Here is a 19,708-nt window from a genome sequence, read left to right on the forward strand (position 1 = left end):
TGGCTGGAATACAATATGTTGTGTTACAAAAAAGACCAATGGAGGCTGACATGACTTTTGCAAACCATGTTATGGTAGCGAACTAACTTCTGAGTATAGCCATAATCCCAAATTAGCTATATTACACACGACAACTAGCCACAGAATATAAATTTGTAAACACAGATTTGTTAATACAGAATATCCAGCCTTTACAGATTCATCAGTGTGTGACTTGGACATCAGAAAATAAAACAATAATATACTTTGTTTTATTAATTCAGAGGAATAGTTACTATACAGTGAAAGTCAAAAAATGCATCATAAATGTTGTAAAACTAGATTTGATTAGGTAAAAATAAATGCAAATGAGGCCAGAGTGTCACAGAAGAATCGGTTCAAGTTAAGGTAGCTCAGTGAACAAGCATTTTGTAATACAGGCAGCAAGTTTTTCCACATAACTGCTTAAAGTTTCAAAAGCACAATCTTTGACATGCTTAAGATTTAAGTGCAGTGAAAAAGAAAAACATAGATTTATGTAAACATGGTAAGTGAGATCCACTGAAAGAAGAGAGACATAGAAAAGATGTAAGTTTTGTGTGATAATTGTAATTAAACTGCAATGTAATTTACTAATGACCAAGTGGACAAACCTGGGAGAAACTGAAGGACACCACTCCATCTGCATCTGTGTCCATGGTTTTAAATGTCTCTGTTGGGAGAATATAGTGCCGGAAAAAAACATCAATAGAGGACTCTATGTATCGATCTATCTACATAGATAGATAGATAGATAGATAGATAGATAGATAGATATACTAACCTATATGTAATAAAACATGGATACATTTTGACATATTAAATAATGTTACCATATTTGATAACTGTCTTATACTACAGCGCACTTGAATGCTTAAATGTAACTGATCACAAGGTATTAATTTATGTAGTAACATAGATACTTGTATGGCAGATGATAACTTCTAACCATCAATATGGTGGATTTTTCTGTGAGGAGACATTTATTTAGCATTTTGGGTAGGATTGTCTAGTGTCAGTGTTTTGAACAGTAAAACTGTAACTTTCCAGTTAATCTATAACAATGCAAGCTGTATTACTTGTCTTATTAACTTCAATTAAAAAAAAAAAGTGAGGCTGGTGAGGGAACAACTGTTACAATGCTGCTATATTGTGAGCCTGACATTCCACAACGTTGTATTTAATTGTGAATGGATAAAAAAGTATGATGTGTCGTCCTTTAATAAATAAATCATTGTAATCAGGCAGATTGCTGTTATGTAAGAGGAATAAAACGTATTGTTATATGTGTATGACCACTCACTGAACATGCTCTCCAGGCGGATCAGACAAGTCACAAAGCTGTCAAAGTCCACATTCATGTCCTGCTTAGCATAACGCAAGATTATTAACTGGAAAATGTGGTTGTTCAGCTTGAAACCTGACAAATGAAACAGACATCTAAGCACTGTTCAGTTTTCCAATAATTACAATTATTATGCAATTCTCTATAATGAGTTGTTTGTACCTGCGGCTTCTAAAGCCAGACGCATTTCATAGGAGTTCATAGTGCCCGACTTGTCCAAGTCAAATTCTCTAAACACTGTCTAATATTTTTCAGTGTAGTCATATGCAAGAGAAGAAAACATTTAAACAAAGTGGATAAGTGCATGTTCAGTACAAGATGGAAAATCGGTTTGAGTTTTCATACAAGGAATAATAATTACTAACAAGATATTGTTTAATCTTCTCCCAAAGCACATGAAAATCTCTTAAGCCCAACCTTCCTTTGCCAGTTGTCTGCACAGACCATGTCAAGGCTATGTGTAGAATTTTTGCACTACAGTAGAGCTTCTACAGTGGTGAAATACTCAAAGTAATAAATATAAAAGCATACTTGGATGTTGAGAAGTGAAAGGATACATCCAGGAGATTAATCATGCTTCTGCAGGCCTCCTTCTCAAAGCCATTTGTTTTTATGTCCTTGTCTATAAAGAGAAGTAAGAAGCTCCACTCAGTTATTAATTCAAAAATTAATCTCATTAGGATTTCCTGAAATCCAATATATACCACCAAATTCACAATCACTAGCACCTCTCAAGAGAAAAGACAATATAAGCATATACAATATATTCCTGGGTTTAATTATGTGCAGTTCCTGAGCTATAGCCTCTATCAAAAAATTATTCTGAAGATAGTACAAATAGGTCAGGGACAAGGATTTTCGTGCGAGTTGGTACAAGAATATATTTGTTTGGTATTTTCTTTAGTTCTGTATTGGAAAATTTAAATTGTATGTAAATTGACTATATATTTAGAGCTTGGTAAATGCTGCTAGCCACAGTTAAAGAGGCGCTAATGTAAAACAGTGTCCTACAATGCATGCCGAAGGATACACTTAATGTTGCTTACGTTTGTTTACAACGCGGTTTAGAATCATCTGCAGCTTTGGTATATCAATCTCCATTTCCTACAGGCCAAGAGAGGACTATTGAAAAGGGGTTATAACGTCTTAGTAAATTCATGACTCAAAGACAGAAGTATACTTTCCTCTCCTTACCATTCCAGCAAGCTTGAAGAAAAGACTTTTAAATCCTTCATCAATCTCACTCTCCTGTAGTACGGGCTACAGTAGTCAAAAGTAGTCATTATGAATTATATAGCAGTTGTGTTGTTTTTTTATTTATCATTTTGAGTCCAAAATCTCAAATTGCTTTACATAGTACAGATAAAAAGGTGAAACCAAGTAGATACGATAAAACAAATTTATGAAACATTCTACAGTCATTAATGAAATATTTGTAAATCTATTTAAAAAATTAACAAGCTGTTTTTTTAAATACAAAAATCTTATAAAAGACCCAATATGACTATGCTCAGGCCCAACTATTGAAGTATATATTTTTATTTAGCACCAATGTTTGTAAATCATAGATTAGAGGCAATATTAGAAACTGTTCCACCAACTAATCAGGTGATTAAAAGTAGTTAGTTAATCAAGTGCTTGGGATGGGTTAATATTAACAGTTAGCATAATCCAGAATATTAACATATCATCAAGATGGGCTTCAATCATCTTAAGCAGAGCTTAGTAGTCAATATAAAACTTTTTTTTTTTTTTAAGTACATTTTGAGAAGGTTAGCAGGCTTTGTGTGCGTTACCTCCTCTGGTAGATCTGCAGAAAGCTCATCATCAAGTTCCCTTCAAAAGAAAGACAGCACTTTTTTATTAGAATCTTTTCCCTCCATTTATAAGATAAATAATTATTCCTCTTTGCAAATATTGGACTTCATTTATGAAGCTGGACCAACCAAATGTAATAGTTTGTGGAAGTATTTACACAAGATATGTGTTATTATATTATTTATGAAAATACAAATTATTCTCAAACATTTGAGAGCTCCTCAGTTTGTGTAAATTGACACATAAGACTCACTAATGTAAACCTTGATTGAGCTGCTTCAAATCAAATAACTGGCTTTAGTAACTGCAATGTTTTATATTTACTTGAAATAATGCAATCTAAAACAAATCAATAAATTAAGACAAATAATAACTAGCCATTTAATTAGGATAAAATAAATGACCCCCTGTATATAAAAGAAGGAAGTCAGCATTTGTCTTTTGTAGATGACTTGCCACAGTAGCTGAGCTACATTGCTGCAATTTTTTACTAATAACTTTAAGCACAATTTTACTAAATGCTTGATAAATGAGGCCCATAGTTATGGTTAACACTTGGTTCTTCTGCATGTTCTTCAATGAATATCATGTTGATATAGATCACATATTTTGTAATTGTGTATTTAACACTGGCAGAAATGATAAATGAAATCACTCACTCAGATTCTGTGGCTTTTTCAGAGAAAACCCTCAACACAAAATTGCCCTCTTTGTTTGGTTCGAAGGTGGAGGGAATAATGATGTACTCCCCTGCAGGCAGACAGAAGCGTGAGCTCACCTCCCGAAGGTTGATGAACAGCTCAGAGCGAGCATTGGACGTGTTCTTGAGAAAGAAGTCACGCTTCAGATGCACACCTGTGCTGCCCAGAAACTGCCAAGGACATACAGATCTCTCTGAGGATTTTATTATTTCATGCAAATAGATTCCTCCTTTTCAAGTATCAACCTTAGCAAAACTTAAACCAGAGAACTGCACCAGAGCAGAACAGGCACTGACCTGACAACAGTAAGAACATCTCATGGATTACTCTAGATCAGATATAGTTTCATTATTGTTAGATGTGCATCAAACCCCATACCTCTTTGGGAACCTGTAAATGATTCAAAAATGAAAATTAGCAAGATAAAAACAAAAACGTATACAAATGCATAATTATTATCTAACCCCTGATCTCAACAGCAACTGTTCAATCTCAGAACATGCCTGAATCTATAATCATCAGGTAAATAAGCACTGATACAGTATCTCACAAAAGTGAGTACACCCCTCACATTTTTGTAAATAAGTTCCCTCAGTGAACTGTAGCTCCCCAGTGCCGGCAGCACCCATGCAGCCCCAGACCATGACACTCCCACCACCATGCTTGACTGTAGGCAAGACACACTTGTCTTTGTACCTGGTTTCTTACCTTTCTTACCTGGTTGCCGCCACACATGCTTGACACCATCTGAACCAAATAAGTTTATCTTGGTCTCATCAGACCACAGGACATGGTTCCAGTAATCCATGTCCTTAGTCTGCTTGTCTTCAGCAAACTGTTTGTGGGCTTTCTTGTGCATCATCTGTAGAAGAGGCTTCCTTCTGGGACGACAGCCATGCAGACCAATTTGATGCAGTGTGCGGCGTATGGTCTGAGCACTGACAGGCTGACCCCCCACCCCTTTAACCTCTGCAGCAATGCTGACAGCACTCATACGTCTATTTCCCAAACACAACCTCTGGATATGACGCTGAGCACGTGCACTCAACTACTTTGGTTGACCATGGCGAGGCCTGTTCTGAGTGGAACCTGTCCTGTTAAACCGCTGTATGGTCTTGGCCACCATGCTGCAACTCAGTGTCAGGGTCTTGGCAATCTTCTTATAGCCTAGGCCATCTTCATATAGAGCAACAATTCTTTTTTTCAGATCCTCAGAGTTTTTTGCCATGAGGTGCCATGTTGAACTTCCAGTGACCAGTATGAGGGAGTGTGAGAGCAATGACACCAAATTTAACACACCTGCTCCCCATTCACACTGAAGACCTTGTAACACTAACAAGTCACATGACACCAGGGAGGGAAAATGGCTAATTGGGCCCAATTTGTACATTTTCACTTAGGGGTGTACTCACTTTTGTTGCCAGCGGTTTAGACATTAATGGCTGTGTGTTGAGTTATTTTGAGGGGACAGCAAATTTACACTGTTACACAAGCTGTACACTCACTACTTTACATTGTAGCAAAGTGTCATTTCTTCAGTGTTGTCACATGAAAAGATATAATCAAATATTTACAAAAATGTGAGGGGTGTACTCACTTTTGTGAGATACTGTATACTGTACATAGGGGATCAAACCAGGGAGCTTGGAGCTGTGAGGCTAACCACTGTTCTACCATGCCACCACATTGGACTATAAAAAGTATAAATTTACACTTACAGGAACTAGACCATTTCTATTCCAACAATCATTAACTTATCTCAAAATGTTTTGGGCTACCCCTAAAGCACATCACATCACAAGTATATATAGTTTTCATCTTTATTATCACAGGAAACAATTTGTGCAAAGAACAGAAACCATGTTGACTTGAAACTCACTTCTTGAAACTCACTCAGTCACTCAAAATATATGACTATGTCACTAAAATGAATTACTACAACCACTGAGAAGGACATTAGAATTTTCTATTCATCTCTCGGTAAGCGATTATCTACAGTTGCGTTAGATAAACATTAGGTTGAAAAACACACTGAAGTATTCTTTTAGGAACTGTGATCTTCCAAGACTAGGGGTAGGCAACTGTGGTATTGAGAATCATACCAAAGCCTTGGCAAAGAAAATCCCTCTAATCTCCCATATGTTATATTACAAGATCCAAATTAGCTTCTTACCTCATAAATGGCATATCCAATCGTTTCCATGTCTTTGCCCTGTCGTCGTAACAGCCGCCGATCCTTCTGCATTAGTGCCACCAGAAAGCTGCAGCCATCTTGGCCCTCAGTGTCTGGGTTTTTTAGTGCGATTTTATACTGGGGGTTGATCCAAAATGTTGCTGCATGCATAATAAAATATGAAATACAAGGGCTAAATACTCTATGTTTTAGAATCTACATAAGAAGCGTGAGAATAAAGCGATATATGGATAAACTAAAATAATGGACATAGTTAAGCCTTAGTACCTGGGTAGTTCCTGCAGCCTCCAGCCGTGCTGCCTCTCCTCCACTCTCCTGGGTACAGGGCCGAATTCCACTTCTTCAGCTCACTGCTTTGCAGCGCATCTGCTGTCAGATTACAGATCTCCAACCTGCTGAACTCCTTCATGAAATCATTGAATGACATCCTGTGGTATGAGGGGCGAGAAAGAGAAACTATCCAAATAAAAACAGTGACGTCTGAAAAAGCTAATTTGATATTATTTTAATACAGTATCTATTTGTGAAATGTGAAATAAAATGCTGTTTGCACATATTCCACAGTGCTGTTGAATGATCAAATCTGATTTGTCAGAACGTGTTGAACGTAGCTTTATCCTTTCTATAGTAACAACTAATTCACTGGGGCTTGTATGGTGAACGAACTACGTAAATTAACACTAATAAAAAGCAGATTAAATATGTGCTGCTACTTAACAAGAAAACCATATAATTGTTCATATTGTGAAGTTTTATGTTAGGAGTTTAACATTTATGAAAGGAGTCTCCAATGTCAGTGCTTTCTAACAGTCAGTAAATTTTCTTTCGTGGGAAGGTCTTCAGGACAGAGGACTTTGTTATTTCTCAGGTTTCGCAGTAACATGACAAGCTGCATTGTTTTCTTAGTAACTTCAAGGAAGAGAAAAAAAGAGAAGTGCATGATACATTATAGCTGCTATAATGTAAGTGATAACAGGAACTGACACTTCTCATGGCCATTCCACAACATAAATGTAACTAAAGATGGACAAAAAGCATGATGTTCATTAATAACAAAATATATATATATTTTTTCCTATAATAACATGCCCAGTCATGTTTTATTCCCTACTTACTGATTTAACCTTTTTATGGTGGGTGAACTTTAAATTGTAAGGTGTAAATTGTATCTTCCAACAAGACCACCGATTTAACTTCAAATTGACAATGCCTTAATTTACTATAGCATAATTAAACACTGATACTGCACCAGAACTCTCCATCTTCGCAGCAATTATGCATACGTTCCCTTAAGGAAGGGTCAATCCCATTCCACTCCTTGGAACTAAATGGGACAAAGCAGAGTTAATGACATCATTATCTATTTTTCTGTAACACCAGCTTCTTCACTTTTTATTGCACTTTATGTATCTTAATGTATTAATTTATTCTGCATTCTCACGTGTCACTCCAGGATCCAGTCCATTCCACCTCTCCCCAGGGGTTTCGGATGCGAAGCAGCTTTACAAGCTTTCCTTTAAATTCCACCTAACCAAAGGGAATTCAGAGATAAGTAACCAGTAAGCTTTGGTTATACCAGAAAACAATTACCTTGCTCACCTCTTCCACTCCTGTAACAGAATAGGCATGGCCTTTCACAAGCTTTTTGAAGGTGACTGCCTCCATGTCAAAGAAACCTGTGATCTAAATGTGAGAATGTCTTTAGAAATCATTATTAATACAGAATCTCATGTACACTGTATGTAAAGTAATGCATGTATATACTCACATCTATAGAGCAACCCATTAGAGATCCTCTTTCTACAGCTCTTCGGATGATGCTGAAGAGGTTGGCTGGAGCTATCTTTAGTTCATACATTTCTGTAACACCACCAGTAAAATCCTCAAAGCCTTCAGAGGTGCAGCCTCCAGAGAGTGCCTCATAACAACCATTTAACCTGTCACACACATGTACATATTTAATATACACTTTAATAGGAACACCTCTACCCCTGCTTATTCATGCAATTATCCAATCAGCAAGCTCACCAGAACTGTATAGCTGAAAATTAAAAAAAAAAAAAAAAAAACAATTAAAAAAATCATCTTTAACTATCCAGTTACAGTGAGCCTATGCCTAGACTGATTTCTGCTTTTGGTTGACAGTGGAGTGTAGCCAGATGTGGTCTTTTGCTGTTGTAGGCCATCCATCTCAAGGTTTCATGTGCTGTGAATACTGGGATGCTTTTCTGCTCACCACAGTTGTAAAGAGTGTTTATTTGAGTTACAGTAGCCTTTCTGTCAGTTCCAAAGAGTCTGGCCATTGTCATCTGACCTCTTTCATCAACAAAGCATTTCCACCCACAAATCTGTGTAGACTCCAACTCATCTGGCCCTAACAAACCATGCCATTGTCAAAGTCACCGATATCCCATTTTCCCCAATTCTGACGTTTGAAGTGAACAGCGTGAACTATACAAATCTTAATCCCTCTTACTTGGCATATGCCTTCTCGACTAGTGCACTCCAGAACTCCGCCCCTTCAGCTGAGTGGACAAACAGAAGCTTCCCATCTCTGACTGGCAGCCGGTCATCAATCACTACATCTACCCATTCCCCAAACTGCCAAAACTGCAAGAGAGGAGTGAGAACACTGATTATTACATCAGGTCAACCAGAGTAAAACTAATAGTCCTTTTTATCCTGTTAGTTCATAATCATTCATATGCAAATCAGAAGACACTTTATTTGAAAAGCCAGTGCATGATGTTGCTGCTGTGGTACATGGTATAAATCACATTCATACAATGCCATATAAATGACAGATCACTGCATAGAAAAACAATATCATGTACAGCAGGAACAATTATACTAGCTCAGTTAATAGGAGGTACTGTACATAGGACATTCAACATATTGCATATCATTGCTTCTGTCAGGTGGGAAGTTTGAGCTTTTTTAAACAATACTTTCATTCACTACTTTAAAACATGCTACTTTCCACATACTGCAATGCATCACATACTCTTTCTAGGTCATTGTCACGTCTCGAGACGTAACGAAGATAGGGACGGATGCAAATGCAGTTTTATAGTTTTATTGAAGAGAGACACAGGCAGGTAAATCCAAATCGTAATCCACAAACATAATCCAGAAACATGCAAAGGTCAGGCGATCGGCAAACAAGCATAAACTGGGGAAGGCAGGAATCAATGTCGTGGTCACGGAAAACAGGGTCGAGATACAAAACAAGAAACATAAACAATAGCTAGGGACTGGGAGCGGAGAAACCAGCGTGAACTAAATCTAATGTTTAACTTAAATAACTCTAACAAGGAACCTAACATGGATATTGACTAGGACTATGACTATCTATGGTAACGAAACTAAACTAAACTAAACTAAACTAAACTAAACTAAACTAAACTAAACTTATCTACTATTCCGCGCCGTGTGCTGAGAGGCGCGCAGTATATATACAAACCTAATCAGCGTCAATTGCTGACAGCTGACACCAATCTAGACACACGTAAAACAACAGCCAATGACAGAACAGGGAGGAGACATAACAGAAACATACCAAAAGCACGTGTCCAATGTACACAATGTCACGATTGTCAACAAACGGGAAGCAGGTGCTCGCGCACCTTGCTCGTGCACGCGCGCCCACATGCTCTCCAGCGCGCTGCTTAAAGGGGAGAACGTGACAGTCATGATGTGACTTTTTTCAAGATAGCTTCAATTGGTTCAATAAAAAAAAAAACTGTAAAAAACAAACAAACATATTAACCAAAAATAACACGTTATATGCTTTGGGAGATAAGTAGGCTCCCATGATTAACTGTAGATTAACATCTGCGTATATTCATAACCCTAATGAAAATATTGTATTATTTCTAACGCATATTTCTAAAGAAAATATTGAAGTATTTCTAATGCATCCTGTCCAGACAGTCTCAGAGATAACTCATGGGTTTGGAAAGCATGCCATAAATTCACTGGATTGCTTTGGCAATTTTTCACAACAATATTATTTCACAGCACAGGTTGTATATCACTGCAGGGTTTGTAGTTCCAGAAGATCTCAGGCTTTGTTGCTAAAGACTAGATGAGGTCTACAAACAGCTAACACCACACAATACAACATTACTCCCCAATTCAATAATCATCCAGTGCTGTTAGTCAAACACAGTATACTATCATAGAACACAGTAAAACATAGTAGACCATAATTTCTTCAACAACTGCTGATCCCCACATGATTGGCTTTGCCACAAGTCTCAGTGAACAATCCATGCTGTTTTATTCAGATGACTGAGTCTAAATAGGCTGAACAGGTTTGTGAAACAGACCCATGTATGCTAGTGGAATTTGACAGGAGGGCGCAAGCTCTGCCCGGCCCTGTTGAGTTGTAGGCAATTGGGTATCTGTTTTCCCCATAAATAATCCCTGTAAATATAGCCAACAGTGAGGGGGGTGGTTTGAAATGCTGTATATGCAGTTCCACTGAATGCTGCTCTGGGGGATGGGAAGGAAAAGGCCATGCAGTAAAGCAGTAATTTTTTGCCCTGATGTTAGCAGAGGGACCAGAAATTATCGCATATTCACATTAGTAATAGAGGTCTTGCTGACTTTTAATGTGACAAATTGTGTCATGATACCTGGAAGTGAAAGATTCCAGCATATTGTTGATGGAAGCTCTGGCCGTGAGGTACCACACGGCGAAGCAGTGGCTCATTCAAAGTAAGACATGCAATGGCCGCCAGCAGCCAACAGTCCCCTGAGTCAGAAAGTGATAGTTAGCAAGAATGAAAGAGATATTTTTGTCTAGTTACTAATAAAGATATGTTACAAAAACAAACACTGCTGCTCATGTTGAGTCACAGGGCACCATAACACACTCGGAGAAAAGCAGTATCTTCCCTCTTCTGCATACATGAGCTCACAGATGCCCATGATTGGCTAGTATAATTGTGATTGACAGTGAAGAGAATATGCTAACCCTCCTACCCACTATGGCCAGTCTTGCTGTGGCCTCACCTGGAGTCAAACTTGCAATCTCCAGATGATAGGGATAAACATTTTTCTCTTGTGCCACTTGGGAGTCAAAAGCCAATTTTTAGATATTGTTATACAATGGATGTAGTTTGTTTCTTAATTTTTCTGGTCCAGAAATTATCTCCACTCCCATAGAGCTGCTCATCTTTGCCCCTTTTCATTAAAAGGCAACTTATATGGCAGAGTTTCAACAGACGAAGTGGTATTAGTTGAACTGGAAAAGAAAGTTAGTCAGTTTTTTCAATGTTATTGCAGTACACCTTTCATACAGCAAAAAAAGACAAACGATTCCTTTAACTGTTACAGCTGTGAATTAAGTAATTTTTGCATTTTTGCCTTAAGAAAAAAAATCTTCCACTTCTTTCTAATCATATTGTTCAGCTAAAACATTCTTTCCGTCCCTACTGAGTGCAGGGTTGTACCTAGAGCTCCTTGGCAGATGTCCGTGCGAGTGGCTCCATCTACAATGAAGTGTGGGTCAGTACAGAACTCCTGGAGTGCACAGAGAAGACCTATGGGTCAGACAGGGCACAGAAGTGACTGGAATATCTATGAGGTTTGTAGGTGTTTGGATGTAAACTAGGGAAGATGGCAATAGAGCCTCCACAGGTAAGCAGCTTGTGAGAGGCTTGCATACTACAGACTCTCACCGTGGGTCTCATCCAACAAACCCCTTTGGTTTTGGCAGAGCCGGGTGCCAACTCCTTGAATCCTAGTGCGGAAGGTTGGGCTGGGAAGGTTTCATCCTCATATAAACGGCCACTCTGAAGGCAGCTGGCACGCAAAGACTCAAAGTCTTGACCGAGGAACTTCAGAGCCCTATCATTCTGACCAAGACCTTCATTGCGGTCCCACTCACTCCTCAGTCGAGCAGCTACTCCGGTGGCATATATAGGCTCCATGGGTCAGTAGCTAGTAATTCTGAGAATAGCATGGAAACTGATTAGAGATTCAGGAATTTAATGTCTTAACATTGATATAAGTAAACAAATTATTATTACTAATAATAAATTCAATGCACAATCTCATGCATAACCTCAATATGATTTCCTTTTGTTATGTATGTCACATTTATTTGGAATAATTCCAGGAAGAATTTACAATAAAAAAAAATATTGGAGTGTTAAAACAGATATGTGGATAAAATATTGTTTACAGTAAATAGGACATTAATGGATACTCTCTCAGAAATGAAAAATTAACTAGTAGACATAACTAATACTACTTAGTTGAAAAATGCCTACCTTTAGATCTCTAGTTCTGATATTCTTGATAGCACTCTCCAGTTGACATTAAAAAGCATGGATGTTGCTTATCTTTAATTAGGTTAGTTTATTTTCTGTATAGCCAGAGCTGTCCCAAATGCCAAGCCCGCTGTGTCCTGTACCAGTGGTGCTAAAAAAAACAAGCCTGAGTGAGTTGTTGGGTTGCCAGATTTGATCAACTCCCTTTCTGTGATTTATGTTTAAAGCCTCCTAATTCAGTTTTAATTGCAACCCAAGTTACAGTTTTGTTTTCTACAGCCCATTACTATTTGTAATCCGTTTAATTTTTTTAAAAAAATATCTAACTGAGCTGTATGTTTCAATCTGGCATCATTATGCAAGCAGTCAGCTCTGCACTTCATGGGTTGGGCAACTGCAGTGAGGAGGAGCTGTGAGCAGACTGCAGGCCAGTGGGCGTGTCTTTCAGCAGCCGTTTAGACACACCCTTCAGACTATTCTGGGTAAGCTCCAGCGGGTAGGTTTCCTCTTCAGTTCTTCTATCTCACAAAAGTAATTAAAGTAAAGTCACTGCGAGTAATCTTTCAAACATGCACAACAGTAGGATGAATTCATATATTGAGGTTTTTTATTATTATTATTATTTCCACAGTGTGTAAGCTTTCTTGCTGATAATAAAACAAATTCCCAGCACATGATGCATTTCTGAAATTCTTAAGGTGTTATCTACCTACAGTGGAGGAAATAAGTATTGCATCAACATTTTTTTCAGTAAATATATTTCCAATGAGGCTATTCACATGAAATTTTCACCAGACTTTGATATTCACTCAAGAAATCCACACATATAAAGAAATCCAAACATTAAAGTCCATGAATGACGTTATGTGTAATAAAGTGGAATGACAGGAAAAAAAGTATTGAACAAGCTAAGTGAAATTTATTTAATACTTAGTGAAGAAGCCTTTGTTTGTAATGACAGCTTCAAGATGCTTCCTGTATGAGGAAATTAATCGGCCGCAGTATTCAGGTGTGATTTTGACTCATTCTTCTAAACATATTGTCTTTAAATCTTGTTCAACTGGATTCAAGTCAGGTGATTGACTGGGCCATTCTAATGCCTTGATTTCTTTTCTCTGAAACCAACTGAGAATTTCCTTTGCTGTATGCTTTGGATACACTGGAATTCTTTGGATCATTGTCCTGCTGGAAGGTCCACCCATTTTCATGGATGGCAGCAGATTCTTCTCAAGAATCTCCTGGTAAAGGGCTCCATTCATCGTTCCTTCAATTATATGAAGTCTGCCAGTACTATGCGATGAAAAACAGCCCCACACCATGATACTCCCACCCCCAAACTTCACTGTTGGTATAGTGTTTTTAGGGTGATGTGCAGTGCCACTTCTTCACCAAACATGGTGTGTAGTATGACAACCAAAAAGTTCAATTTTGCTCTCATCTGACCAGACTACACTCTCCCAGTATTTCATAGGCTTGTCCAAATGAGTTGTAGCAAGCTTTAAATGAGCTTTGACATGCCTTTTCTTTAGTAATGGAGTCTTTCTGGGTGAGCGTGAGCAGTGGAGTGCATCGCCTATTGTTTTCTCTGTGAAGATGGCACCTGCTGCCTCCAAGTGTTTCTGGAGCTCTTTCTGAGTGGTCCTTGGTTCTTGGGCTACTCCTCTGACTATTCTTCTGACTCCCTGGTCAGAAATCTTGCAAGAAGCTCCTGTACATGGCCGGTTGATGGCAGAGTGATGTTGCTTCCACTTGTGGTTAATGGCCCCAATGGTGCTTACTGGAAGATTCAGAAGTTTTGAAATACGTCTGTACCTGATTCCATCAATATGTTTTGCAACAATAAGGTTGCGAAGGTCTTGGGAGAGCTGTTTGCTTTTACCCATCATGAGATGTTTCTTGTATGACACCTTGGTAACGAAAAACCTTTTTATAGACCATCAATTTACTAACCCAAGTGACATTAATTATTTATGGATTTCAGCTGGTTCCTTGCCTTACCTTGCCTTGGAGAACTTCTTTTTCTTAGTGTGTTCAATACTTTTTTCCTGTGTTATTCCACTTTATTGCACATAACTTTATTTATGGACTTGTTGTGAATTCACAATGTTGTGAATTCTTTATATTTTCAGATTTCTTCATTTAATATTGATGTCTGGTGAAAATTTCATATGAATGCCTCATTGGAAATATATTTACTGAAAAAAAAATTGAAAAGAAAAAAAATACTTTTTCCCCCACACTCTATGTGGAAAAATAAATGTTTACACCATATTTAAAAGAAGCATGGTTTACCCATTTGTGAAAAACTGACTGAGACTAATTTTTAATGACATGTTTGGGGATTTGGTACACATATTTCCAATGGTGTAGGTCTGTACTTTCATTTTCAATTACATGTTTAAAAGTTTGATATTATTAGTGACAAAAAAATTTATGACATTAAAAAAATCTAATTTCACTGGCAAGATTTGATATAATCTTCTCCAAACTCATCATCAACATATTCTAATACTATATGAACACATCCCATCCCATCCCAACCCTAGTCCCCCTTTGCTTTTATAATAACCTCCTCTCTTCTGGGAAGGCTTTCCACGAGAGTTTGGAGCGTGGCTGTTGGAATTTACCCATTCAGCAACGAGAGCATTAGTGAGGTCGAATGATGTCGAATGAAGAGGGGTGCATATGGTGTTCCAATTCATCCCAAGAGTGTTCAGTGGAATTGCGGTTAGGGCTCTGTGCAGGCCACTCCAATTCTTCCACACTAACAATACATTCACTGAGCTCGCTTTGTACACAGGGGCAACAGTTTGGATAAGAAACACATATGGATGTGACACTCAGGTGTTCACAAACTTTTGTCCATTTAGTGTATATAGTATATAGTTATATAATATGCTGCATATTAGCACTAAATAGTAAGTAAGATTCTATTTTTTGATCTCTTGTAGGGCACGGTGGCTTAGTGGTTAGCACCTCCAGGGTTGAGGGCTCAAAACCCGCCTCTGCCCTGTGTGCACAAAGTTTGGGTGTTCTCCCCATGCTTTGGGGGTTTCCTCCAGATACTCTGGTTTCCTCCTCCAGTCCAAAGACATGCGTTGTAGGCTGAATGGCATCTCCAAACTGTCTGTAGTGTGCGATTGTGTGTGTGTACGATAAGTAGTACAGAAAATGGATGGATCTCCAGTAGTAACTACATTATTACACAGTATTTTTAAAAAATAAAGATAAAAACAATCTCTTATATGAACACAGAACAATAAGTAAAGTCTCTGCATACTACATTTTTTTCTTTGTACCCTCTCTGGTTCTGAAACATGTGCATAACATGTATCCTGGTTAGAACTGGGTTAGAAGAAGGCAAGAGTAAATTGTAAATCTGTGACATGGCCTGTGTATAGCCAATGTTACAGACAGTGAAAATGTATGTTCATTAGCAATTATTAGGAGAAATGTAAAATGTTGGAACCTATCATTACTTTATTTAAATTACTTTTGCTTAGAGTATGCATTTTATTCTTGATTAATTGTAATATACTTTATGATTTATGATTTAATGTAAATTATATTTATTGTAACACAACAATGCAAACATCTATTTCAACAAAATCACCCAGGCCACAGATATGCTAATGAAATGGTTTCATGAGACGTCTGCACATTGTCCATCTGATATCTAAGGTTCCAAAATTTTGACATTTTACATTCAAGGGGCTTCAGCGGCTCCCTTAAGTCCTTTAGCCTCACCTCCGGGTGTAGAATGTGAGAACAGAGCATCACAGAGTTCATTTATATGTTTTGTTTCCACCTAACACCAAATGACTGGAAATTGAAGGAAAGCTGTTCCCCTGAAGACATGGAATGCTCAGAAGAGAAAAAAACTGCAGTGTGTATAATGTGAAGTGTTCTGAAGATTAGATTAGTTGTGGTGCAGGTTATTATAGAAGTAATGGTATCAGTCATTGATGGGCCTATGAGATAATGGCTGGGCGTATAAATAGATAGGCTGGGCATCAAAACTTATGGTTTGGAAAACAGGCTCATTTCAGATTTTTCCCCACTAGGGGGCAATAGTAGGCTACATTATAGTGTGACGGTCACCTGACAGTATAGCCCCATGTGACCGAAATCTCACAAATCTCTGAGTACAACCAGGAGAGTACAGAGAGAAAGAGATAGTGAAGTGGTTTCTGATATTCCATAACTTTAAGGATCACGTCCTTACCTGAGTAGGTGTCAATGTCTGTGGCACATGTCATTGAGATTAAATGCCATACCATGAAAGTCAAAAACATGCCAGATTAGAACAAAGTGGAATAACCAGCACATCTACTACACTAAGGATCAAATATTCCCCATCTGTTACTGAACAGGTCAACATGAACACAGTACTGTACTGCTTGACTACTCTCCTGGGTTATTCAGTTCATGTGCTGCTTAAAGCCCTGTACTAAAAATACCTAGATACGTTTTGCCAAACAGAACAAATATGTACTTATGCTGTCAAGTAGGTCTGTTGTGGTGAGAGTAAGAATGGTTGAACATATTTCCCCCCCATTGTTATATTCCTCGTTAATCAGCCTAGTTTAATCGCCTTTCCTTTGAAACACCTGCACACTTGATAACTCTAATCTCTAAGTTGCAATTTTGCACACATTCCGTAATTGCACCCACACTATGTCGACATGCAAAATTTATCTACCTCTACACATTGTGTGATTGCTGCTCTGTGCAACTGCTAAAAGTAGTGCAATGTGCAATTTAATATGTAAATTGTATACTGTCAATGTGAACTCCCAACCTATAATTTACATAGCCTACTCAGCCCATGCACTTTGTATGTGTAGGTTGTGCTTTGTTTGCTGTCATATGCATAGGCACTATTACAACCCCGATTCTGAAAAAGTTGGGACGCTTTGTAAAATGTAAATAAAAACACAATGCAATGATTTGCAAATCTCATAAACCCGTATGTTATTCTCAATAGAACATAGAAAACATAAAATGTTTAAACCGAGGAAATGTACCATTTTAAGGAAAAATAAGGTAATTTTGAATTTGATGGCTGCAACACGTCTCAAAAAAGTTGGGACGGGGCAACAAAAGGCTGGACAAGTAAGTGTTACTAAAAAGAAACAGCTGGAGGAACATTTTGCAACTAATTAGGTTAATTGGCAACACATCAGTAACATGCTTGGGTATAAAAAGACTATCTTATAGAGGCAGAGTCTCTCAGAAGTAAAGATGGGATGGAATCTGGATAGAAGCATATGTTGCTATAAAACCTGTATATACCTTTCAGCATTGATGGTACCTTTCCAGATGTGCAAGCTGCCCATTCCATAGGCACTAATTCACCCCCATACCATCAGATATGCAGGCTTTTGAACTGAGTGCTGATAAAAAGCCGGATGGTCCCTCTCTTCTTTATTCCTCTTTAGTATAGAGAAGTGTTTTTCAACCTTTTTTGAGCCACGGCATCATTTTTTACATTGGAAAAATCTTGCGGCACACCACCAACCAAAAATGTTACAAAATGACACTCTATAGCCTAATACAGTATATATAATTACAATATAGTTTCTCAATTTATTTATACTCGCTCAGTGTGCAACCTGGGCCTGTTTAGATGAACACAAAACCGATATCCTGGCAGGAATTGAAGAAAGACACACACAAAGCTCTTCTTCAACAGCTCTCAGTCTCTCTGTTTTTAGTTTTTATTGCAGTTAGGCTAGAAAAGCTCAGCTCACACAGATATGTTGTGGAAAATGGGAGCAAGGTCAAAACAGCTTTGTTGGCCAGAATGTTGAACTCCTTGCCAGCAGTCAACCAAAAACTGTCCAAAGGAAGATCAGCAAATCTTAGCTTTAAACCACGATCTTGTTTCAGTTCAGTTAGTTCCTCCTGCTCCTGTAAAGTCATGTCCTTTCCATCTGCAGCAATGTCCATCCATCTTCTATACCACTTATCCTTCCTTCAGGGTCACGGGGAAACCTGCAGCCTATACCAGGGAGCATCGGGCACAAGGCTGCAGCAGTGTGATCTTGCCATTTCTCTATGAATGGGAACATCTCAAGGTTGGCACTTTGCACATGTTGTTTCCAGAGGTGCACCTTTAAACTGAATCCATTTATTTTATCTGTGCTTGTAAGCAGGTTTTAATTTCGGCCTTCATTTCGGGTGGGGGGTGGGGGGGATGGGATCGTGACCCCCCCAATATTGAGGAAATACCAATCTGTCCCTGCCAATATACCGTGTAAAATATTTTCTATAAGTCCCCCTTTAATGAACCCTGCCAACTGATCTGTATTTTCTTCATCTATTCTATTTATTTATGTCTATTCCTTTTTAATATATTTCCGTTTGTTAAGGAAAATCGGTGTGTGCCCCCCTCCAATTGTACACTTGGTTGCGCCCATACTCAACGTAAATTCATTGATATATTTTAGCAGCTCAGTCTGTAAGAAATGGAGACAGCAGCCATGTGTAGAAAAGTGCAGCAGAACATACAAGCTTTTTTCAGACAGTAAGTAACTAGATATTAGTATTGAAGGCATCATACCATGGCTTGGTTTGTTCTTAAGATCGTCAATTAACGTTTGATATTTGCACACCCATGAAGTAGGCTAATCTAACGTCAGTTCCAGTTTTTGACCATTAACGTTACATTCACTTGTATGTCCTCCCGCCGAGTTCGCTGTGAACCCTCACATTGTGACAGACTATTATAAATGTGAGTGAAACTGGAGAAAATTGCACAGCATTTCGTTCCTTTACACTACATTTGGGCTAAGGACAACTAAGTGGACCCCCCCAATGTCCATACCATGGTTATGCCACTGCGCACGGTGCTAAAAACAGTGCATAACAATAAGATCTGGGTTTCTTTCCTTCACTCTGCTATCGAAGCCTGTGGTATGCCCGACCAGGGCTGCAGCTCCATCAGTGCAAACACTTGTGCAATTTTCCCACGTAAGTCCTCCCTGGTCAAGATATTCCGATGTGACCCGAAAAATTTCCTCTCCTGTTGTTTTTTCTGGCAGTGCCTTGCAAAATAGGAAGTTTTCTCTAATGGCATCTCCATCCATAAAACGCACATTGGCTGTTTCTGTGTTTTCACGCAGGTGAATAAAATAGTCCATCGGCTTGTTTTGAAGCGACAGGTGTTTCGTTTGGAGATGGCATTTAAGCTTGCTTGGCACCATGGCGCTGTTGGACAGCTTCTCGCCACACACCAAGCATAATGGAGTCAGTGTCGTCTCATCCCCGGTGAAAGTAAATCCGAACGAAAGATAGCTTTCGCTGTATTGCCTCGAGCTCACCATCTTTGCTTTCTTTTTACCACCAC

The 19,708-nt window shown here is 38.4% G+C and overlaps 1 protein-coding gene across 2 annotated transcripts; it reads right to left on the reverse strand.

The window, feature by feature from the left end:
* Nucleotides 1–234: 234 nt before the first annotated feature.
* On the reverse strand, nt 235–12,749 carry si:dkeyp-50d11.2 (calpain-1 catalytic subunit). Of its 2 annotated transcripts, XM_017492774.3 has the most exons (22): nt 12,358–12,749; nt 11,764–12,034; nt 11,536–11,605; nt 10,717–10,835; nt 8,553–8,686; nt 7,845–8,013; nt 7,676–7,759; nt 7,518–7,603; nt 7,326–7,400; nt 6,344–6,504; nt 6,056–6,216; nt 4,261–4,272; nt 3,841–4,052; nt 3,160–3,199; nt 2,558–2,623; nt 2,410–2,467; nt 1,921–1,985; nt 1,729–1,797; nt 1,526–1,604; nt 1,322–1,438; nt 633–691; nt 235–540 (listed from the first exon to the last, which is right to left on the reverse strand). In XM_017492774.3, exons 2-22 carry the CDS (start codon nt 12,013–12,015, stop codon nt 514–516), a joined length of 2,115 nt encoding a protein of 704 aa, XP_017348263.1. In that variant the 5' UTR covers nt 12,016–12,034; nt 12,358–12,749; the 3' UTR covers nt 235–513. The 2 variants fall into 2 exon arrangements, with proteins under 2 accessions (XP_017348263.1, XP_053543918.1); XM_053687943.1 differs by lacking the exons at nt 6,344–6,504; nt 7,326–7,400; nt 7,518–7,603; ... (5 more) ...; nt 11,764–12,034; nt 12,358–12,749 and having other exon boundaries at nt 4,179–4,272; nt 6,056–6,193.
* Nucleotides 12,750–19,708: the final 6,959 nt, after the last annotated feature.

The sequence above is a fragment of the Ictalurus punctatus genome, chromosome 18 (assembly GCF_001660625.3).
Source record: "Ictalurus punctatus breed USDA103 chromosome 18, Coco_2.0, whole genome shotgun sequence".
Taxonomy (NCBI): Eukaryota; Metazoa; Chordata; class Actinopteri; order Siluriformes; family Ictaluridae; genus Ictalurus; species Ictalurus punctatus.